The sequence below is a fragment of the Lepidochelys kempii genome, chromosome 5, assembly GCF_965140285.1.
Source record: "Lepidochelys kempii isolate rLepKem1 chromosome 5, rLepKem1.hap1, whole genome shotgun sequence".
NCBI lineage: Eukaryota > Metazoa > Chordata > Testudines > Cheloniidae > Lepidochelys > Lepidochelys kempii.
The window spans coordinates 38,321,161-38,346,258 of NC_136384.1; the positions used below are offsets into that span (position 1 = coordinate 38,321,161).

Sequence of the window (25,098 nt, forward strand, 5' to 3'; positions counted from 1 at the left end):
CAGCACTTTAACATTCCTGCCCCTTTTGCCACCCCCAGGCTGCCAACAGCGGGGGGGGCCAAAAGGAGCAGCTACCCCGGGCCCTTTAAGGCAGGACAGAAAAGGTGGGGGAGTAGCACTGTATGTAAGGGAGCAGTATGACTGCTCAGAGCTCCGGTACGAAACTGCAGAAAAACCTGAGTGTCTCTGGATTAAGCTTAGAAGTGTGTGCAACAAGAGTGATGTAGTGGTGGGAGTCTGCTATAGACCACCGGACCAGGGGGATGAGGTAGATGAGGCTTTCTTCCGGCAGCTCACAGAAGCTACTAGATCGCATGCCCTGATTCTCATGGGTGACTTTAATTTTCCTGATATCTGCTGGGAGAGCAATACAGCGGTGCATAGACAATCCAGGAAGTTTTTGGAAAGCGTAGGGGACAATTTCCTGGTGCAAGTGCTAGAGGAGCCAACTAGGGGGGGCGCTTTTCTTGACCTGCTGCTCACAAACCGGGTAGAATTAGTGGGGGAAGCAAAAGTGGATGGGAATCTGGGAGGCAGTGACCATGAGTTGGTTGAGTTCAGGATCCTGATGCAGGGAAGAAAGGTAAGCAGCAGGATACGGACCCTGGACTTCAGGAAAGCAGACTTCGACTCCCTCAGGGAACGGATGGCCAGGATCCCCTGGGGGACTAACTTGAAGGGGAAAGGAGTCCAGGAGAGCTGGCTGTATTTCAAGGAATCCCTGTTGAGGTTACAGGGACAAACCATCCCAATGAGTCGAAAGAATAGTAAATATGGCAGGCGACCAGCTTGGCTTAATGGTGAAATCCTAGCGGATCTTAAACATAAAAAAGAAGCTTACAAGAAATGGAAGGTTGGACATATGACCGGGGAAGAGTATAAAAATATTGCTCGGGCATGTAGGAATGATATCAGGAGGGCCAAATCGCACCTGGAGCTGCAGCTAGCAAGAGATGTTAAGAGTAACAAGAAGGGTTTCTTCAGGTATGTTGGCAACAAGAAGAAAGCCAAGGAAAGTGTGGGCCCCTTACTGAATGGGGGAGGCAACCTAGTGACAGAGGATGTGGAAAAAGCTAATGTACTCAATGCTTTTTTTGCCTCTGTTTTCACTAACAAGGTCAGCTCCCAGACTGCTGCGCTGGGCATCACAAAATGGGGAAGAGATGGCCAGCCCTCTGTGGAGATAGAGGTGGTTAGGGACTATTTAGAAAAGCTGGACGTGCACAAGTCCATGGGGCCGGACGAGTTGCATCCGAGAGTGCTGAAGGAATTGGTGGCTGTGATTGCAGAGCCATTGGCCATTATCTTTGAAAACTCGTGGCGAACCGGGGAAGTCCCGGATGACTGGAAAAAGGCTAATGTAGTGCCCATCTTTAAAAAAGGGAAGAAGGAGGATCCTGGGAACTACAGGCCAGTCAGCCTCACCTCAGTCCCTGGAAAAATCATGGAGCAGGTCCTCAAGGAATCAATTCTGAAGCACTTGCATGAAAGGAAAGTGATCAGGAACAGCCAGCATGGATTCACCAAGGGAAGGTCATGCCTGACTAATCTAATCGCCTTTTATGATGAGATTACTGGTTCTGTGGATGAAGGGAAAGCAGTGGATGTATTGTTTCTTGACTTTAGCAAAGCTTTTGCCACGGTCTCCCACAGTATTCTTGTCAGCAAGTTAAGGAAGTATGGGCTGGATGAATGCACTATAAGGTGGGTAGAAAGCTGGCTAGATTGTCGGGCTCAACGGGTAGTGATCAATGGCTCCATGTCTAGTTGGCAGCCGGTATCAAGTGGAGTGCCCCAAGGGTCGGTCCTGGGGCCGGTTTTATTCAATATCTTCATAAATGATCTGGAGGATGGTGTGGATTGCACTCTCAGCAAATTTGCGGATGATACTAAACTCGGAGGAGTGGTAGATACGCTGGAGGGGAGGGATAGGATACAGAAGGACCTAGACAAATTGGAGGATTGGGCCAAAAGAAATCTGATGAGGTTCAATAAGGATAAGTGCAGGGTCCTGCACTTAGGACGGAAGAACCCAATGCACAGCTACAGACTAGGGACCGAATGGCTAGGCAGCAGTTCTGCGGAAAAGGACCTAGGGGTGACAGTGGACGAGAAGCTGGATATGAGTCAGCAGTGTGCCCTTGTTGCCAAGAAGGCCAATGGCATTTTGGGATGTATAAGTAGGGGCATAGCGAGCAGATCGAGGGACGTGATCGTTCCCCTCTATTCGACATTGGTGAGGCCTCATCTGGAGTACTGTGTCCAGTTTTGGGCCCCACACTACAAGAAGGATGTGGATAAATTGGAGAGAGTCCAGCGAAGGGCAACAAAAATGATTAGGGGTCTGGAACACATGACTTATGAGGAGAGGCTGAGGGAGCTGGGATTGTTTAGCCTGCAGAAGAGAAGAATGAGGGGGGATTTGATAACTGCTTTCAACTACCTGAAAGGGGGTTCAAAGAGGATGGCTCTAGACTGTTCTCAATGGTAGCAGATGACAGAACGAGGAGTAATGGTCTCAAGTTGCAGTGGGGGAGGTTTAGATTGGATATTAGGAAAAACTTTTTCACTAAGAGGGTGGTGAAACACTGGAATGCGTTACCTAGGGAGGTGGTAGAATCTCCTTCCTTAGAGGTTTTTAAGGTCAGGCTTGACAAAGCCCTGGCTGGGATGATTTAACTGGGAACTGGTCCTGCTTCAAGCAGGGGGTTGGACTAGATGACCTTCTGGGGTCCCTTTCAACCCTGATATTCTATGATTCTAAGTCACGGCTGGTGGCACGGGCAAACAGGCTGGGGGACACTGCCCCCACAGCCCCACCCCTTCCACCCGTGGCCCCACCCCTTCTGGGCGGGCAAAGCTGTCCCCTGCCCCGTACCGGTAAAAGAGAAATTTTACTTTCACCCCTGACTGGAAGAGAGCAAACATAGTGCCAACCTATAAAAAAGGAAATAAGGACAAACCAGGGAACTACAAACCTGTCAGCTTAACCTCAGTATCTGGAAAGATAACGGAGTCAATAATCAAGCAATCAATTTGCAAACACCTAGAAGATATTAGGTGATAGGTAACAGTCAACATAGATTTGTCAAGAACAAATTGTGTCAAACCAACCCAATAGTTTTCTTTGACAGGGTAACAAGCCTTGTGGACAGGGTGAAGCAGTAGATGTGACATATCTTGACTTTAGTAAGGCTTTTGATATTGTCTCACATGACCTTCTTATAAACAAACTAGGGAAATGCAGTCAAGATGGTGCTCCCATAAGGTGGGTGCATAACTGGTTGGAAAACCATTCCTAGAGAGTAGTTATCAGTGGTTAACAGTCAAGCTGGAAGGGCATATCAAGTGTATTCCTGCAGGGATGGGTCCTGGGTCTAGTTCTGTTCAATATCTTTATCAATTATTTAGATAATGGAATACAGAGTACATTTATAAAGTTTGCAGATGATACCAAACTGGGAGGGATTGCAAGTGCTTTGGAGGACAGGATACAATAGCTCAGTGGTTTGAGCGTTGGCCTGCTAAACCTCAGGTTGTGAGTTCAATCCTTGAGGGGGCCATTTAGGGATCTGGGGCAAAGCTTGGGGATTGGTCCTGCTTTAAGCAGGGGGTTGGACTAGATGATCTCCTGAGGTCCCTTCCAACCCTGATATTCCATGAACCACACTAGCCTTTCCGACTTCAATATCTGTACAAACCGGACAAATCGTCTGACGTAAACAGGATAAAATTCAGTAAGGACAAATGCAAAGTACCCCATTTAGGAAGGAACAATCAGTTGAACGCACACAAACTGGTAAAGGACTGCCTCAGAAGGAGTATTGCGGAAAGGGATCTGGGGGTTATAGTGGATTACAAGCTAAATACAAGTCAAGTGTGTTGCAAAAAAAGCAAACATCATTCTGGGATGCATTAACAGGAGTGTTGTAAGCAAGACATGAGATATAATTCTTCAACTCTATTCTATGCTAATAAGGCCTCAGCTGGAGTATTGTGTCCAATTCTGGGCACCACATTTCAGGAAAGATGTGGACAAATTGGAAAAAGTCCAGAGAAGAGCAACAAAAATGATGAGATCTAGAAAACATGACCTACAAGGGAAGACTGAAAAAAATGAGTTTGTTTAGTGTGGAAAAGAGAAGATTGAGAGGGGAAATAACAGTTTTCAAGTACATAAAAGGTTGTTACAAGAAAGAGGGTGAAAAACTGTTCTCCTTAACCTCTGAGGATAGGACAAGAAGCAATGAATTTAAATTGCAGCAAGGGAGATTGAGGTTGGACATTAGGAAAAACTTCCTAACTGTCAGGGTGGTTAAGCACTGGAACAAATTACCTGGGGAGTTGTGGAACTTTAAGAAAGGTTAGACAAACACCTGCCTGGAATGGTCTAGTTATCAGTTAGTCCTGCCTTGAGTGCAGGGGACTGGACTAGAGAGCTACTAAGGTCCCTTCCAGTCCTACAATTCTATGATTTTATCTCACGCACCTTCTCTGCCATAAGAATCATGTTATTTGGAGCATCATACCTTTGTATACCTTTGCATTTGTACAAAGCCTGTCATAGCAGGACTTCTATCTTCTGTGAGAATTCTGGGCTGCACACTAAAAATAAGTAATAGTAATCATAATAATAGATAAATAGAAATGATAACAGAGCCTATTAAAATTTCATTTACAGTTCCACTCTAATATTTATCTGCCATTAATACAGTGTATTAAGTTAAATATTTATAATACACATTTGTAACATGAGGCCCCGTCCCAGGCACCTCAGGGCAGCCCTGCATGTGGCCTCTCACCTCAGTTTCCCTTTTAAATCCCTAGTAACTCCACAGAAGCTTATCTTCCAATCCCACAATAGTGTATTAACAACCATTGTACAAGCAGTCCATAACAAAAGTTTTAAAACAAAGACCATATCACACCAGTGAAAATAGTCCTTAAAAAAATCATATATCCGCTTGGGCATTAACACAACACATGCCCCATTCTGGCATCTTCTGGCATACATGGACTCTGTCAGACATTGTCAGGATGCCCACCCCAGCCCTTCCTTCTAGGGTGAAACCTGCTTTTCCCAGCAGGACCTCCACAGCCTCTCTACACAGCCTCTCTCCTTTTACTGTTCCCCTTGGCCTTACTCTCCAGCAATGAGACATCGGCGGATAAGCCCTTCCACTGCTTCCCCTTTCATCAGCCCTTTCTAGCCCTTGGCTTTGGCTCTCTGGCTTTGAGCAGGTAGGCATCTCCCTCTGCTGCTGCTCCTTCTGCCTTCAGTTCCTTTCAACCCTAGCTCTCTGAGTTGAGGACACCAGTCAGCAAACCACTCTTGCTGCTCTCCTGCCTTTAACCTTCTCCCAGAAACCACCTTTCTATAGCAGCTCAGCTTGCTTTGTCTGCCCCTCTCATGACTCCTGACTGACTTTGTTCCCCTCACTGGATCTCACCAGGCTTCTTATAGCTCCCCAAGGGCTGCCTTGCCCTTACCTGGGCCCACTGGGAACACCTGGACTGGAACAGGAGCACTGAGCCCAGTTCCAATTGAATAGGCCAGCTATCTTGCTACAATGGTGTTATACTGCATCCTATCCCTAGGCATATGCAGAATATGCGGATGCGTAGGGCACCCAAAAATTTGGGGCACCCCTGGGTCTTAGTGTCCATCCTTCCACCACTTCCTATCCCTGTTCTGACCCTTCCTGCAGGTTCCCACAGCTAGCTGCTGCAGCCTGGTGAGTCTTCCTCAGGAGGAGATCTTGTAACTTAAAAGTGAAAAAGTCTTCCAGCCTGCCAGACCTATTAGCACAACACTGAAACTGTTCAAGAGCCATTAAAGTGGTAATGAAGCCACTTTATAGGCATTTGCCAACCCCTGGGTATATACTGTCAGTTTCTGAATTTACTGACAAAAACAGTTATGCATTACTGTAATATTCACTGAGAACATGTTAGTCTACAGGACCTTAGTTTCAAATTTGCTTTAAAAATATTTCATTAGTGTGTTGCTGAAGATTATAGGTTTCAGAGTAGCAGCCGTGTTAGTCTGTATTCGCAAAAAGAAAAAGAGTACTTGTGGCACCTTAGAGACTAACAAATTTATTTGAGCATAAGCTTTCATGAGCTACAGTGGAAAATACATAAAGTGGAAAATACAGTGAGGAGATTTATATACACACAGACCATGAAAAAATACACATTGTAAGGAGAGAGATCACTTAAGATGAGCTATTACCAGCAGGAGAGTGGGGTAGGGGGAGAGAAAACCTTTTGAAGTGATAATCAAGGTGGGCCATTTCCAGCACATTTCGAGGAGTTAACAAGAACGTCTGAGGAACAGTGTGTGTGTGGGGGGGAAACAAGGGGAAATACTCAACCACTCCCAGTCTCTATTCAAGCCTAAGTTAATTGTATCCAATTTGCAAATTAATTCCAATTCAGCAGTCTCTCGTTGGAGTCTGTTTTTGAAGTTTTTTTTGAAGAATAGTCACTTTTAGATCAGAAATCGAGTGACTAGAGAGATTGAAGTGTTCTCCGACTGGTTTATGAATGCTATAATTCTTGACATCTGATTTGTGTCCATTTATTCTTTTACGTAGAGACTGTCCAGTTTCACCAATGTACATGGCAGAGGGGCATTGCTGCCACATGATGGCATATATCACATTGGTAGATGTGCAGGTGAACGAGCCTCTGATAGCGTGGCTGATGTGGTTAGGCCCTATGATGGTGTCCCCTGAACAGATATGTGGACACAGTTGGCAACGGGCTTTGTTGCAGGGATAGGTTCCTGGGTTAGTGGTTCTGTTGTGTGGTGTGTGGTTGCTGGTGAGTATTTGCTTCAGGTTGGGAGGCTGTCTGTAGACAAGGACTGGCCTGTCTCCCAAGATTTGTGAGAGTGATGGGTCGTCCTTCAGGATAGGTTATAGATCCTTGGTAATGTGTTGGAGAGGTTTTAGTTGGGGGCTGAAGGTGATGGCTAGTGGCGTTCTGTTATTTTCTTTATTGGGCCTGTCCTGTAGTAGGTGACTTCTGGGTACTCTTCTGGCTCTGTCAATCTGTTTCTTCACTTCAGCAGGTGGGTATTGTAGTTGTAAGAATGCTTGATAGAGATCTTGTAAGTGTTTGTCTCTGTCTGAGGGGTTGGAGCAAATGCGGTTGTATCGTAGAGCTTGGCTGTAGACAATGGATCGTGTGGTGTGGTCTGGATGAAAGCTGGAGGCATGTAGGTAAGTTTAGCGGTCAGTAGGTTTCCGGTATAGGGTGGTGTTTATGTGACCATCGCTTATTAGCACTGTAGTGTTCAGGAAGTGGATCTCTTGTGTGGACTGGTCCAGGCTGAGGTTGATGGTGGGATGGAAATTGTTGAAATCATGGTGGAATTCCTCAAGGGCTTCTTTTCCATGGGTCCAGATGATGAAGATGTCATCAATATAGCGCAAGTAGAGTAGGGGCATTAGGGGACGAGAGCTGAGGAAGCGTTGTTCTAAGTCAGCCATAAAAATGTTGGCATACTGTGGGGCCATGCGGGTACCCATAGCAGTGCCGCTGATTTGAAGGTATACATTGTCCCCAAATGTGATATAGTTATGGCTGAGGACAAAGTCACAAAGTTTGTGTGTATATAAATCTCCTCACTGTATTTTCCACTTTATGCATCCAATGAAGTGAGCTGTAGCTCACGAAAGCTTATGCTCAAATAAATTGGTTAGTCTCTAAGGTGCAACAAGTGCTCCTTTTCTTTTTTCTGAAGATTATAAAATCACATCTCTCCAAAAATCCTTACATAGATTTTTAGATGCACAATCTGAGTATGCATCTTGAGCCTTAAATGCTTGAAATTTCAGACAGTTTTTTAAATAAATCCTTCAAAAGGCCACCCTTATCTAAAATACACATTTTAATTTTAAAGACTATAGTACAAAAAACTTGCTTCCAAAGTTTTCCTGTCCTTTCTGTCTATCCCTTTCTCCCTTCACCACCCTGTTGAAGAGAGCCCTTAAAGGGACAACACCCCTTTCCTTCCAGATAGCTAGACAAACGCATTTCCCTTTCTTTGCTTCTATTTGATCAACTAGTTTTAAGAGAACCCTCCAGCAAAATCCGTACCTTAGTAAGATATACAATCCTTTGTTATGCCTAAAATTTTTCGAAACATATTTTTTAAAGTTGGTGAAACTTCAGAAACATGTCTATTGTTATGGAGATCACACAAAGTGCATTAATGTTCCCGTTTTCTAAAAGCAATGAACATTGTTATGAACACACTAAATCTCTGTGACTGATTAATTTAAAATGATGTCTTTGTTTCAGTGAGTTAAATATGTAGTAATCTGGAATGATTACTTTGTGAAGGCTAAAGAGTACATTTAAAATATAAAATCAGCTTAGAAATACGGATTTAAAAAAATGTAATACAGAACAGCTGCATCATGTAGTCAATAATATTTAATGTTGTATTCAGCAGGACAGCTGACTTGCCCTTACTACGAAGTTTTTGCAAAGAAATCTCTGACAAACTTCAGAGTATATCAAAAAACCTGTGACTAATCTTTTTTTATTCCCAAATTTAGTGCTTTTAATTAGGTACCTTCTGCATGTCCAGTCTTCACCATCTAGCATGCAGTGGAAAACATGCTCCGTTTTCTTTAGAAAGAAATTGCAGAAGAGTGTTTTTTTCAAATGTCATTTGCTTCATTTGGGTTCAGGGATTTGGCTGAAAGGGGGTGAGGAAGGGACGAGAGGAAGAAGGCAGTGGGGAGAGGGTTGGGCCTGGGCAGAGTGGGGGCGGGGTCTGGGGCAGAGCAGAGGTGGAGTATGGGTGGGGCCACAGGCAGAAGAGGTGGGCTGGGGAGCTAGCCTCCCCAAGCAGCAGCTTCACCCCCTGCCCATGGCAGCAGGTAAGAGGAAAGGTCAGCACCCAGTGTGCACTGCAGTCTCCTTAGGTAGGAGCCGTATTCACAGAGCCGAATGCACCAGCATCACACGTTCTATGTGAGGAAGAGGGTACGGAGGTCTCTGCAGGAAACTGTGAGGTGGGCTGGGCGTCTTGGTATCCTTTGCTGCCTTGTCCCTCCCCAACCTGGGCTGCGAGCCCGAGGTGCCATCGGGCATAGGGGCACCTGTTTAATAATATTGTGTAGTGCCCCATAAATCCTAAGGACTGCCCTGCTGTCCCTGAGCAGGTGCACAAAAGGGAATGGGTACAAGGAGCTTCATCCCTCATGCTGTTAAACAGAGACTTAGCACAACTGCAGTGTCAGGGCTAAAGAATGCCATATAGACAAACCCTAAGTCTATTTAAATTTGTACTGAGTATAAGATCAACCACTGAGCATTATCATTTTGAATTCTTTCCTGACTAGGTGTCAAGAACCATTTGATTATGTCTACACTGCAATTAAACACCCAGAGCCAGCACATGTAAGCTGACTCGGGTTCATGGGGCTCAGGCTGTGGGGCTGTTTAACTGCAGAGTAAATATTCAGACTTGGGCTAGAGCCCAGGCTCTCAGACCCAAGCATCAACAGCACCATTAGACAGTCCCAAAGCCCAGGCCAGCTGACACGGGTCAGCCACAGGTGTTTAACTGCAGTGAAGATATACCATTTATGTCTTGGAGCATATTTCTGCCCCTTGCTGGTTTATTCAGCTGAATGTGTGCACAATTCACAGTTACTGCTATATCAGTTGTGTTCAAACATATATTCCACTGTTGGTGGGCACCTGAAGGCACTCTAATGGAAAACAATGGCATCTGGTGATGCTGTGAGATGAAATGGTTATATACTTTACAGAGGAAGCAGAGACCAAGTGAAAGGTAAACCTCTAATCTCAACTGGTTAATAATATGATGCATATTATGCTTTCCCCCCCCATGGGAAAGGACATTTTTAATTTTTTTTTTTTTTAAGGAAAAAGGTAAATGTCAGAAACAGCCCCCTACACGTGTAAATCAACAGGCAGTTTACATCATCTTCTAAAAACTTGGTTCTGTAGGAATGCTGCCAATCTGCCACAGAGCCCTTTCTTAGTGTCAGTGTTTGTTAGTCAAAAGTCTATCAAAATGGTTCAGTTTCCATAACAGAGAAATTCTTCCACAAAATGACTAGCCTGGAGAAAGAGATTGCAAGGACTGTTAGGAGTAGGTGTTTTGGGAAACATGACAGAAACTGTTTTGGCTGTGGAATTAAAATTATGTTTGCAAACATTTCAACTACAGAACTGTTGAACTTATCTTGAATAGAACCTTATATGATCAGTAGGTTGTCACCTTGCTTTTGTTTAAACCTTTAATTAAAACAATTTTTTTTCTAGTAAGATGATCCAAGTGGTTCAGTGATTTAGAAAGGGGAGGGTATGGTAGAGGAAACCCAGAGAATCTAATAGTTCCAGACAAAGAGAAAACTATTATCCTGATAAAACAGATACAATTTTGCCCGTGTTGGCAAGGCTAACAGCAACTCTGATCTTCACCTCATTCAAACTGTCATCTCTTACAAAGCTGTACATTTTATTTTAATAGCTCTAAAAGCAAATTACTGTATTTTTTTTTTTTTTTTACATCTATGGCTTGTTTAAACATTGCCTTTAATCTCACTCACATGTACACACATCTAGCTAAAATCATAGTGTGATAGGCTACTCTTTGAAATATTCTTTTCTGATGGTATAAGGTTTAGGTTTTTCCTATGAAGCCTGAGTGACGCACTGCATGAGTCTCTAGGTCCCTTTCTGTTGTCAAATAAAAGCAAGCAGAGTGTGCATTGTTTATGATCCCTCGCCTTTCTCTAATCTACTGGTATACTTTGCCTCCTCTCTGCTTTGATGGAACCTCTCTCTTGAAATGCTTCACATGTATCAATCTGTAATTATTTGGGCTCCCTGAGATGTAGGAGTGGTGAAGCAGGGCAAAAGGAAAGGACAGGTAAATATCCATTAAATATCCTTAAAGAAAATATATTGATGGTAAGCAGAAGAAAGTAAAATATATATTTCTGTGCTATAATCAGTTTAAGCAGCAGCAGAAGATTGTGAAACCAACGAAGTATAGGTTTCAGAGTAACAGCCGTGTTAGTCTGTATTCACAAAAAGAAAAGGAGTACTTGTGGCACCTTAGCAACTAACCAATTTATTTGAGCATAAGCTTTCGTGAGCTACAGCTCACTTCATCGGATGCATGTGCATCCGATGAAGTGAGCTGTAGCTCAGTATGCATCCGATGAAGTGAGCTGTAGCTCACAAAAGCTTATGCTCAAATAAATTGGTTAGTCTCTAAGGCGCCACAAGTACTCCTTTTCTTTTTCAACAAAGTATAGTCACATCAATAGTGTTGGATAGCCTGTTATGAAGGGACATTTTTATTTATTTATAATTGACCACTTAGGTTGATGGGTTTTGTTTTTTTTAAAAAAGAGATAAAAGTCAGTAAGTAAAAAGCATATTGTGCAACATAAAATAAACAAAACCATGGAGTTTATCAATGCTATTATGGCAGTTAAATCCTGAAAATTAAATGGCACACCCTACCAAGATCTATTTAAGGTATTTCTAAAGCACATATCATTTGGTATTTAAGTGCCAAAGTCAATGTAAGAATATTTATGATGGGTGGAGATACAGGTTGGTTGAATTCAAAGTGAAGTACTGTATATAACAGAGTACAAATACTTTCACAGTCACTAAACTACATATTTGTAGTTTTGAAACTATCATTCAATGGAATCAGAATACAAAATAAGACCAAAAAAACTAAAAACACAAGTTAAAAAAAAAAAGTCACCAAAAGGGCTGAAGCAAGTCAAACAGAAGACCAACCAAAGAAACCCCATCATATATATTTTACTAACTCATTGTGAATACAAAGAAGTAGGAAAATGTTCTGTCCAAAAATACATATAGTAGAAAGAAAACTGATCATTATGGGTTTTAATAATCAAGATAATAATTTTCCCCATGTGAAAATATTAATTAAAAATTTAAATTGCCATGTTTACATACGTCTCTCTATATATACACACCTGTGTTTATTTTAATAAGGCCTCACAGTTTCTACAAGTTTACTAGCAATTAATTAACTAGGCTATTTTGACTCCTCTAGCCAAGACTCTACTTGGCCTTACTTCTTTTCTTTCCTTTGTTACAGGGGGAGTCTTGGTGGAGAAAAAGAAGAGTCTGGCTACCATAGGATCTGAGAATAAAGCTGTAGGGTTTGAACTTCTGAAGTATTCATTCTAGAACGGGGCAAAATTTTTCAGTTGAAACTATTTTTTTGGCCAAAAAAAAAAAAATGCATATGTGGCAACACCAAAATGTTTTGCAAATTTGTTTCAGTGTCACCAAATTGTGTTGGAAAAAATATTCTGAAAATGTAAAAACATTTCAGCATTTTTAAATGACATGTCTTGATTTGAAATGACTTTTTGTTTTGAAATTTCTTTCAATTTTATTTAAAATAATTCATTCAACCAAAAAATTTTTCAATGAAAATTTTGAAAAATTTTTTCTTTGATTTTTTGGAACTTCCAGATAAAGGCCCCCTCTCCCCCCCGCAAATCACCAATTCTCACAGTTCTAATCTATTCACAAACCTTTTCTCACATGCACAAATGTGACACACATGTAGCGGGGTTGTTCACACAGCTAGGAAATGGTCAAATCTTTCTCTCTGCAACTGGTCTCCCTCTTTTCCCCCATCCCTTTCCACAAGCCTGATACCCATCCATCCTAGAGATAGTTAGGGGAAAAGGGGCTGGGAGGTAGGGGCAGCATAGGGAGGGAACTAGCCATGAGGATTAACCCAGGATATTACAGGCCTGTCAGCCTGACACTGATCCTGGACAAAATAGTGGAATGGTTGATATGGGGCTAGATTAATAAAGAATTAAAACAAGGTAATATAGTTAATGATAATCCTAACTGGGGATGTTTTTATGAGATTACAAGTTTAGTTGATAACTGTATTTGTGTTAATGTAATATAGACTTTCTGTAAAACATCTGATTTGGTACCACACAGCATTTTGATTATAAAAATAAAATGATACAAAATTAAAATGGCACATTTTAAAAATGGATTAAAAAGTGGCAAAATGACTTGTTTCACAACGTAACTTCTAAACAGGAAATCATCATTTATCAGCTGTATATCTAGCGAGATTGATTCTTGGCCGTCTGCTATTTAACATTTTTAGAAATGAAAGAAAACACTCTCTGATTAAGTATTCAGAAGATACAAATATTGTGGAGGGAGTAGTAAATAATGAAGAAGGCAGGTCATTTACATAGCCTGATCTGGATCTCTTGGTAAAATGGGTGAGAACAAACAATATGTATTTTAATATGGCTAAATATAATGCATACAACTAGGAACAAAGATTTATACATATTTACACGAGGGACTCTGTTTTGGAGAGCAATAACTCGAAAAAAGAATTAGGGATTATAGTGGATAATCAGCTGAACATGAACTCCAAGTTAGATACTGAGTCCAAAAGAATGGGATCAGTGTACATATAAACAAGGGAAATTTGAGTAGGAGTAGAGGAGTTATATTGCCTCCCTATATGGCATGATTTGACTGCTACTGGAATACCATGTCCAGTTCTTGAGTCCATAAATTAAAAATGATTTTGATAATTGGAGAGGTTTCAGAGGAAAGCCACAAGAATGGTTAAAGGATTGGAAAACATGCCATAGAGTGGGAGATTCAAAGATTTCAAACTATTTAGCTTATAAAGCAAAGGTTAAGGGTGACTTGATCAGTTTAAGAGAACCTACATGGGGAACAAGTTTGATAATGGGCTCTTCAGTCTAGCAGAAAAAGGTGTAACACAATCCAATGGCTGGAAGTGGAAACTAGACAGATTTAGAGGAGAACTAAGGCATGTATTTTTAGCAGACAGGGTAATTAACCATTGGAACAACTTACCCAAGACAATGGTAGTTGCTCCATCACTGGCAATTTTTAAATCAATTTTGGATATTTTAAAAAAAACAACAGATAATCTAATTCAAACAGGAATTATTTTAAGGAAATCCTGTGACCTATGTTATACATGAGGTCAGATTAGATGATCATTCATAGTAGTTCCTTTTAGACTAATAATCTATGAATCCTTACATGGCTGACTTTGTCAAACACAAACTAGCAGGGTTACTTTACCTTTTAGTACCTGCTAATTCTCACAGCTGTTGTAACTTAAATATTATAAGGCATTAAAATGAACGCAACATGCTGTAAGCGGTAAAACAATATAATGCATATTTTGGGGGAAAGAGAGTTAACATGTCTAACCTGTGTAAGTTTCAAGTCTTCACCATTAATGTTGCAATAGCATATTCCCTTTTTAATTGTTCAAAGTTTATGTAATTTTCATGTTACCAAGTCTGAAATTATATACATGGAGGTTCAGGATGAGTTAATTATTTTTATTTCCATTAGACTAGGAAGGATTAGTTATAACATTGTTTCGAAGCCATGAGTAAGTTATTCGGTAATTTCTCTGCTATCATAGAGGGAACTCCTATCAAACCCTCATACTTTCACTTTTCTATTTGGAAGTCCAGCTCACATACTGTTAGAATTACATAGGTCAGAAGGACCTACCACTCACAAACAAATATTAGCTAGATTTCTATAGCAGACTAGTGATTAAAAATTAAGTTCAATAGCCTTCCCCCTCAAGACAACATGGAAGACCCCTCTCAAAAAAAAAAATTATAAGCCATGTCATGCCCTCCTATATAAAAATATAGAAAGGACAAAATTAAGTGAAAAAACACCAGTTTTCACTCAGAGTTCCACCAAATCTTTCAGCTGGTATGTGCGAGACTTTCATAACCATGGTTGGGCCAGGGAGCATGGTCCTAAATCCCATGGATGTCCCATGATTGGTGGATAAATCCCATAGAGCCCAAGTCTGGACAGAGGGTCTCCCCTTTCCCTAAAGCAGGGTTTTACAGACATTAACAATGGGGTTAGTGTATCTTCCACTAGGAGTTCCATGGGGATTTCTATGGGTTAACAAGAGATAGAGCATCGCTATATGCAGTATCAGCTATTTCCTCTCACTAAAACCCACATCCTCTTCACATGAAAGGGCTTCCACACATTTGGATGAGTGGTGGTGGAAATTATGCCACTACAACCCTGTCCACACAACAATTTATCATAGTTTGTAACCGGTAAGTACCACGGTTTGTGTCTGCATGTCAGATAGCAACGGCAGCTAACAGTGTTTTTCCCCTGCAAAAGGGTTGGGATGGCACACGGTTTAGATCCTGTAGACAGCTAATCAGTCATTCTATTATTTTAAAGGGGGATTATTTGTGTAACCATATTTATGTAACTGGCTGTCCAGTTCCTTCTCGTTCCCAAGTATTTATGCGATAGGACTTCCCAGAGTATCTACTTCCATGTGCTGTTGATGTTCTTCTGTTGACATGTCCTCAGGGTACTCTATTCCCTACTGAGGGTGTCTAGTTTGCAAATTAATGCCAATTCAATCCCTGGTCACTCAATTACAGACCTAAAAGTCGCAATACTACAACAAAAAAACCTTCAAAAACAGACTTCAACAAGAAACTGCTGAATCAGAATTAATTTGCAAACTACATACCATTAAATTAGGTCTGAATAAAGACTGGGAGCGGATGGGTCATTACACAAAGTAAAACTATTTCCCCATGAAGAAAAGGAGTATTTGTGGCACCTTAGAGACTAACCAATTTATTTGAGCATAAGCTTTCGTGAGCTACAGCTCACTTCATCGGATGCATTCAGTGGAAAATACAGTGAGGAGATTTATATACACACAGAACATGAAAAAATGGGTGTTATCATACACACTGTAAGGAGAAAAGGAGTGATCACTTAAGATGAGCTATTACCAGCAGGAGGGGGGGGGGAGGGAGAAAACCTTTTGTCCTGATAATCAAGGTGGGCCATTTCCAGCAGTTAACAGTTAATGGCCCGTTCCTGTTAACTGCTGGAAATGGCCCATCTTTCTCCTTTTTTGACTGAAGGACAGCCAAATATTCTCTCAACAGGTTCAGGCACAAAAGGTTATTTATTTTTGTAAAAAACTTTAAATCACTTTACTTGTAAAGGACTTTTAAGGTTCAGCTATATGTGGATGAGTCTCTCTCAAAGACTTCATCTGATATAACCTGATGGCAAGGAAACAGAAAGCATTGAATAGCTGTAAAAATGAAACAATACACCACAAATGAAGAACATGTTTCAAGATACTTGTGAATTGCAAAGCCTCTTCTAACTGATTCAGTTAAATGTCACAGAAGCCTTGAGTAATCTATATTTTATAAATTAAATTCAAGGTTCATCCTTCATCTTTTATTTTTTGATCAAATGTACAGTAACAATATATCTGTTATTAGAAAAGTATTTGTTTAGTTTTCTTTTCTGAAGCAGATGCTGTTGCTATTCTGTCATATTTGTTGCTATGAGGGTTTAGTTTTGTGAATATTTGCTAGAAACCAATCGGATATGGTGAGGATGTGTACTGTTTCTTTAAATCTCCAGCAGAAAGACAGTGAAGAGGGGCTGGAGAAGGTTCTAGGTCCAGGGTTCTCAAACTGGGGATCAGTACCCCTCAGGGGGTCGCAAGGTTATTATGTGGGGGGTCATGAGCTGTCAGCCTTCACCCCAAATCCTGCTTTGCCACCTGCATTTATAATGGTGTTTAATATATGAAAAAGTGTTTTTTAATTATAAGCGGGGGTCACAGTCAGAAGCTTGCTATGTGAAAGGGGTCACCAGTACAAAAGTTTGAGAACCACTGTTCTAGGTAAAAGATCTACAGTGAAGCAAAGGTAGAGATAGAGGCTTTATCAGTAATACTGTTTTCCTTATTCTAACCAAAAGTTGATGGATTTTGAAACAGCATAAATAAAAAAAATACCAAAGACCCATTCTCCACAAGAATTTTGCTTTGATAAACCCCTGGAATAGTCTGAGTAAAAGAAGTGCTTCACCAGATTTCAAATCGCAACATGTCAAGGTTCCTCCCCCACTCTGAACTCTAGGGTACAGATGTGGGGACCTGCATGAAAAACCTCCTAAGCTTATCTTTACCAGCTTAGGTCAAAACTTCCCCAAGGTACAAAATATTCCACCCGTTGTCCTTGGACTGGCCGCTACCACCACCAAACTAATACTGGTTACTGGGGAAGAGCTGTTTGGACGCGTCCTTCCCCCCAAAATACTTCCCAAAACCTTGCACCCCACTTCCTGGACAAGGTTTGGTAAAAAGCCTCACCAATTTGCCTAGGTGACTACAGACCCAGACCCTTGGATCTTAAGAACAATGAACAATCCTCCCAACACTTGCACCCCCCCTTTCCTGGGAAATGTTGGATAAAAAGCCTCACCAATTTGCATAGGTGACCACAGACCCAAATCCTTGGATCTGAGAACAATGAAAAAGCATTCAGTTTTCTTACAAGAAGACTTTTAATAAAAATGGAAGTAAATAGAAATAAAGAAATCCCCCCTGTAAAATCAGGATGGTAGATATCTTACAGGGTAATTAGATTCAAAAACATAGAGAACCCCTCTAGGCAAAACCTTAAGTTATTCTATTCAGCACAATTCTTTTCTCAGCCATTTAAAGAAATCATAATCTAACACATACCTAGCTAGATTACTTACTAAAAGTTCTAAGACTCCATTCCTGGTCTATCCCCGACAAAGAGACTATAGACAGACACACAGACCCTTTGTTTCTCTCCCTCCTCCCAGCTTTTGAAAGTATCTTGTCTCCTCATTGGTCATTTTGGTCAGGTGCCAGCGAGCTTACCTTTAGCTTCTTAACCCTTTACAGGTGAGAGGAGCTTTCCCCTGCCAGGAAGGATTTCAAAGGGGTTTACCCTTCCCTTTATATTTATGACACAACAATATTAACACAAATCTGTACGTAATTTGTATTTATAGAAGAATAATCGTGGCAATATTTTTAAAAAGTTTGATGTCCATTTCATTCCAAATAGGAATATAAAACACCAACAGATGTACTATTACCAAGTGTTTAAAAGTCTGGAAAGTGCACAGAGACCTTTATGAAGGCATCATATGAACAAAGCAAGCAGCGTGACTGGTATCCAAAAGGAAGAAAAAAAAAAAGAACATCTGGTAGATGTAGTTTTAAACAAGGTACTTTCAGATTTATTACAGTTTATGTCTCATCTATCTGTCAAATAAGTGTTGCAGCTACTTCCACTGTCTGAACTAGTGAAAATGCAAGTCACCTACCAAGAAAGTAGGAGAAACAGTCCAAGAAGTAGAAAACAAATAATTTATGTGAGGAAAAGAGCAGCACCATGTAAAAATTAATCTAAAGACCATAATATTCCCTGGGCAGAAAAACGGAGGAATGGAAAAGGAGAATACAAGATATATGGGGTGCCCAGCCAGTGAAAATGTACAGTAAATATAAGTACACAAACAAATCAGGAAGATAATCCACAGAAGGATAAATGATGCTTATTTCAACAGGCTTTAACTGCCTCACTCTATATGTGACCTCTCAGTCCTTATCCTCAAAAGTTAACACATTTAAAAGATTAACCTGTCTTAAATTCATACCTTTGCTAGACACTAAAAACCATGGACTCAATAGAGACACTGGGTAAGCAGTGTAGCCGCTCTTTGTCGGCAGAAGAGAGCTTTCCCGCCAACAAAATAAAGCCACCCCCAACAAGAAGCGGTAGCTTTGTTAGCAGGAGAGTGACTCCCACTGACAAAGTGCTGTCCACACCGGCACTTTTTGTCGGTCAGGGGGAGAAAGTTTTACCGATGAAAGTGCAGTGTAAACATAACCACTGGATTTATGGCTTATTAGAACAATCTTTAATCCACTAACCCCCATCCCCAGCTTTTTTTCACCCTCCCCTTCCCCCATCCCCCCATGACAGGTCAGGTGTTACCAGGCCATTTTCACCTTGAATGGTCCCTTCTTGAAATGCGTTAACTACTTATGCGAAACAATCTCTTACACCTTGTATTTAGCTGTGACACTCTGAGGCCTTGTGAAAAATCCACACCCCTGAGCAACACAGCTAAACAAACCCCCAGTGTACCTAGCGCTAGGTTGACAGGAGAATTCTCTTGTCAACCTAACTACCACCTCTCAGAGAGTTTGAGGACCTATGCCGACAGGAGAACCCCTCCCATTGGCCCAGGTAGTGACACTGAAGTGCTAAGTGGCATTCGTGCTGCTGCAAGTGTTTTAAGTGTAGACAAGCCCTTAGTACATTTCCCAGACCTGAAGAAGAGCTTTGTGTATGCTCGAAAGCTTGTCTCTCTCACCAATGGAAGTTGGTCCAATATAAGATATTACCTCACCGACCTTGCCTTTCTAATCTCAAGATTTGTCATTCGATTCTTACATTTAAAAGTGATAGGGTAGATATCACTACAACATGTAAAGGGACATTTAAGGACAGAATCTCAACCCTAAACTGGAACACTCCAAGGTAGTGCTCAGGATTAATTAGTTACAGCGAGACTCTGTGCTCGGCCCTAAGGGTACATCCCTACCATAAATTAAGCTGTAATTTTAACATGGGTAGGCTTCCCCACACTAGCTTTAATCTAGGTAGCGCTGGTGCTGGTAACAATAACAGTGATGATGAGGCAGCATGGACACTGACTCAGGCCAGCAACTTGAGTGCATATCCAGGGTCCCCGGTGGCAGCTAGCCCACAATAAATCCTGTGCTGCCATGTCTTCATTACATTTCAGCGTAGACATATCCTATTATGACAGACTCCCCAGGCTACCTTACTGGCCACAGTTTTGCCTGGAATCTTGCCCCAAACATATCTTTAGCTCTGGCCTGGCATACCAGGTAAGAAGGGCTAGGGCTTGTCTTTGGAAAGCAGTTTTACGGCTGTCTTTCAAAGTGTCTGCATGAGGGGAATCCTCACTCGGCCAGATATAGGGCTTTTACGGCCCCTTCACACCTTGCTGGTTCTTTTTCCTGGAGAAAGAGGGCTGGAGTGGGTGTAGAAGGGGTGAAGATTTTTCCCATAGTTTACAAGTTAACTGGTGCAACAATACTTTCCAGATTAGGTGCAGCTAGAACATTTCACCATGTTGTACTTTGCCCTAGACTTCCACACTGACAACTTTCAATGCCTTTCAGAATTCATTGCTTTTGTTGCCTTCACTTTGGCGTTACAAAAAGAGCTGAACCAAAAAAAAATTGGCAGAAGACCTAGGAGAATGACCTAGGTCAGGGGTTCCCAAACTTGGTTTGCAGCTTGTTCAGGGTAAGCCCCTGGTGGGCCAGGAGACACTTTGTTTTCCTGGTTTCAGAGTAGCAGACGTGTTAGTCTGTATTCACAAAAAGAAAAGGAGTACTTGTGGCACCTTAGAGACTAACCAATTTATTTGAGCATAAGCTTTCGTGAGCTACAGCTCACTTCGTCGGATGCATTTCCTGAGCATCCACAGGTATGGCCGCTTGCAGCTCCCAGTGGACACAGTTCGCCATTCCCAGGGGCTTACCCAGAACAAGATGACCTCCTGAGGTCCCTTCCAACCCTGATATTCTACGACTCTATGATTCTAAGCCACGAACCAAGTTTGGGAACCCCTGACCTAGGGTGAGTCTCTTTCATTCTTTCCTGTTGAAGCTGTTCCACTTTGTATAAAATATTTGAACAGTCATTGGGCCAGAGAGAGAGAGAAAGAAACTTTATAGTCAGGTGGCTGGGCACTCAGCTAGGAAGGGGGACACCCAGATTCTAATTCCTGCTCCAATGACCGTTGAGTAATACGTAGTTGAATAGCTTCAACAGGAGAGAGTCAATTGAGAGATACTAAGCAGTCTCCATTGCTCAACTTCTTACAAGTTTATTACACAAAAAAAAACCCCAAACCAAAAAATACTGTATTTTCTTTGTTGACTTTTCTTGGCAAATTAATTTTGGTTTCAACCCTTGTGGAAACAATTCTATCCAAATTCAGTTTTTACCTTGATTTACTCATTTATAAGCTGTTCACCAGGTTGTTGAACCCATAACTAATACGAACAGTTCGATATTTTTCAGACTTTATGTACATTGATCAAGGGGAGAAGATCAATTTTTTGATCTTTTGATCTTTTTTGATCAAAGATCAAAAGCTTAATTTTATTTAGCTTTCTCTAACGTATTTGTAATGCCTTCTTATCAGGTAAATTTCTTTGAAAACAAACATTCCTAAACTTTAGAAACATTGTTTTCTTCTCCTCTCCAAGGAGCAATAATATTCTCCAATGGAAAAGTACCCTGTTATTCTAATGCAGATCTAAACAAGCACCCTGTATAACAAGCAGTTCTTTTGATTATTTTTTGTTATTCTCCATGCCTTCCTGAATCTTGCTTGTTTTTTGTTTTATTTTTTCTCAACACTATATCCACACACTTCACTAATTACTTTAAGTCATCTTCCTACAATAATGTCTAAATCCCTTTCCTGGTCGCTATGCTGCATGTGTGTCATTTTAACATGTATTGTTGATTCTGGTTAGGCCGTAGGCACATTTTACCATTTCTACATTAAATGCACTTTCTGTTATACTTACGTATGCACACACACACAAACTGCAGTATATGCATACACTCACCACAATGCATAAACATATGGCTACGTTCTGCAATTAATTTAATTCAACTAATGAAATCAATATTACTGATCCATTCACTGATTAAAACATGCCACCCTTTAACATCACTTTCTGCTGTAAGCTTATTCCCTTTACACTGATACCACAAAGACAGAGCATATCAAAGATGACAAGACCATCTCAGCAAATACCAGTGCATTATTTCTTGAAGTACAAGAATACAATTATCATTCTGAAAGATAATAAATATGAAAGCATACTATTCGTACACAGTAGAGGGATTCAATGCATATGAATGTTTTTCATCTAACTAACCACACACATCAAAAGAGTGATAAATATTTAACATGGGGAATTACTTTCTCTTTTCCTGTATTTATTACAATAATTATTTTAACAAGAACAACTACTCCATACAGAGGACTAGCCCCTCCACTACCACCAAGTTCTACTAAATTTGAATGCTATGGAGACCTAATCTTCTACTTAGGAGGTTATAAATATGACAATTTTTTAAAAAGATAAAAATCACACACACACACACACACAAAATCTCTGCCTAGTCACTCTGACTTGAACAGCAGAAGGTCAAATACATTTACTTTTTATTGTCCTTGTTTGAATGCCTGAGGGGTGGGTGGCACCAGGGAAGAAGGAAATTTCCTAAGAAAATCAAAGAGAAAAAGTCATCCTGACACCAATACTGTGTATTCTCATTGTATATCTAGAACAGAATTTATTTTGATAAACTTCACACCTGACGTCAACTTTGAGTGACTGGCGCTCTTAAACTATTTTTAACACCCATCCGAAAGATTCCTGCCCAGATTTACTATGAATTATTTTACATTTATGGAATAATGCTGGAACAATACAGATTTTTTTTTAAAAAAAGCTTTCCATGCAAAAGTAAGCACTGCTCTGCTGCAGAGGCCAAAAGTTAACCCTATATGTAATCTCTTCTGTCAACATGCACAATTCTTACCATGTATGTGCCACAGTGAAACGCCGCTGTTTTGGTACGTTGCTATTCAAAAGCATCCTGCGTAAGAGCCTTGGAGAATTTCTAGGAGAAGTGACTGGAGAGAACCTGGGTGAAACAGACGAAGACTTCCTGGATGTCTTGGACTTTTCATGCTGCAACAGGTTTTCCCTCAGGTTCTTTACAAGATCCTCGTTCAGCCATGGATTTTGGCACTGTGGATTATCAACTTCAGGTACAGTCAAGGTGTCTGGGCTTGTTGTCTGCTGAGCCATATTCCCCAAGTAGCTTTAATAATACAGTAATGTGATATTTGTTTTGGTTGTTTAAAATATTTCCTTGTTAATTCAGTTCCAGAGAACCGTGCAGAGCTTCTACTCCGACTCAGCAGCCTATTCTGTTTTCAACATGGTGTTGCCTGCCCTCCGCGTCTCTTTATAGATAATGATCTGAAAAGAAAAAAGCAACTAACTCCTCCACCGAAACCTATTAAACATTACCACTCCTCTGACAATCCCGTTGCTAAAAATCACTTACTAGCTATCATTGCAAGTGAACCTGGAGGGAAGAAACTGCGTTAGTACGGCTTTCTGGTAGAGCTCCAAAGCTGCCTGTTAAACTATTGGAACTAACGCGCTGCAGCTGCTTGAGCAGCTTCTGGCTATGTACATAAAAAGCACTAGGAGGAGGGCTTAAACGTCAGATGCGTGTCCGTATGGTTTGCTATTCTTTCCGTTTGCTCATTCCTGAATTTTAAAATAGGCTGAAAGGGGAGGTGGGTGAATGCTGAACATCTTCCTCCTCCCCTCCACCCTCATCTACAATGTTTACCTTTGCAATCCAATCACTCACAGAAGAAAATTGCAAAACATTTTTAAGGTAACAAACAAGCAACAGGACAAAATAAATATTAAAAAAAAGTCCACTGATCTTCTACACCACAATCGGTTACCTAAACAAGACCGCAAGAAAGAAGAATATGTTCATCTTCAATAATACAAAAGAAAGTGAAATGGCTTTGTCCTATACACACACACAAAACAGGCTATGATTGCCACAAGAACTGTTTAATTAGGTGTTCTAAATTAACAGGTCAATACATCTTCCTATGTCCCCACAACTACTTAATCTGGAAGATAATTCCTATTCCTTTGCACAGTTAGTGAGTGCTGAAAATTGCCCTATTATGCAATACAGTCTTTATAAGTGAATTCTTAACATATGATAAAAGTGGTCATTATTTATTCCTTTCCAGTAACACTACTATTGAATTTCATTCTGAAGAAAAGATCAGCTTTCCTTTTGGGAATTATACAAGGCACTGTGCTGCTGTATTTTTCTTCTGATCTTGCAAATCCTCCCTCAGTCAGTGCTGAGGGTATTGTTTTCAAATTAAGCTCAATCCTCTCTCCCTGAATAGCTAAAGTACTCTTTATAAACATCATACACTTTTTCTGAGACTGACATGATGACCCACAGCAGACAATGCCAGAACTGGAATCAGAGCCCTTATTGATTTAAATTTGGTACATGTCCTACTTTCAGGTCACAGAAACAAACACCCCGTTTCTTTTAAAATGAACACTCCCTGTGTACTAGAATGTCACCAAGATACAAGAGGTCTCCTGAGTGGCAGAGTGTTATATGCATATTATATCACTGCAATATGCTTCTCCCATTAAGTTACATTACCTTGCATTCAAGCTCTCAGGGGAGAAAGCATTTAATTATAAAGGTCCCCTGGCAAAGTTACTCACCAACTGGTGAGCCACCTTGTGGCCAAGTGAAGCATTGTGGAATTTCATTCTCGTACTCCTGCTGCCCAGATCTATTAAAATGCTTAATGACATCCTCCCAGCCAGGTCCTTGTGACCTGGCCCTCAAGGAGGGTCATCTTTTATCTCACCTCTTCCAGGGTAAAACAGGGTTTCCACCCAATAGTTCCAGGCCCTCATACCAGGTTGATTGTCCTGGTCTAGGCCCAATAATCCTTCTGGCCCCTTCTGTCTGGGGTTTTCCAGCTTGTCCTCACGTTGAGGCGATGGGGGGAACTCAGTACCTCCCTCTACTCTGGGTTCCAGCCCTGGGACACTTGTGGCAACTGGCTGTTTTGTCAGAGCTCTTGCTCCTTCTTTGGAGCTACTTCCTACAATGGATCCAAGTTCTCAGTGCCAGGGGATTATATTCTCAGCAGAGGTCTGTCTCAGGGCCCAGCCCCTAAACTCAGTCCTCAAAGTAACAGAGGAACGGAAAAGAAATAAAGACTAGCAACTTCTCTGTCCTATCTGGATCCTCCAGCTGCCCAAATTCAGCCAACCTAAGCTAGCTTGTCTTTCTGCCATGATCTTCTCCAAGCTTGGCCCTTCTGAAATGAGCTTCTCCCTTCTTAAGGCTCCTCTACTAAGATTGATATGCCCCCCAGGTGCAATGGGCCAGGGCTACCTCATCCCAAAGCTGCTCTTTAACACCTTCTTGCTTGGTACTG

General features: G+C 41.2%; 1 protein-coding gene across 4 annotated transcripts in view; it reads right to left on the reverse strand.

Annotated features, from left to right (window-relative positions):
* Nucleotides 1-25,098, reverse strand: part of PDE4D (phosphodiesterase 4D) — a 773,254-nt gene that overhangs the window by 659,001 nt on the left and 89,155 nt on the right. Inside the window, exons 1-2 of one of the 4 annotated variants that reach the window (XM_073343992.1) lie at nucleotides 23,151-23,276; nucleotides 22,617-23,062 (exon numbers count right to left, since the gene is read on the reverse strand). The exons of 1 other annotated variant lie outside the window; for it this stretch is intronic. In XM_073343992.1, coding sequence (XP_073200093.1) covers nucleotides 22,617-22,888 — 272 coding nt within the window. In that variant the 5' untranslated portion in view covers nucleotides 22,889-23,062; nucleotides 23,151-23,276. Of the gene's footprint in view, nucleotides 1-22,616; nucleotides 23,277-25,098 lie in introns of those variants that run through there. 2 more of the 4 variants (XM_073343991.1, XM_073343990.1) reach the window with 2 other exon arrangements.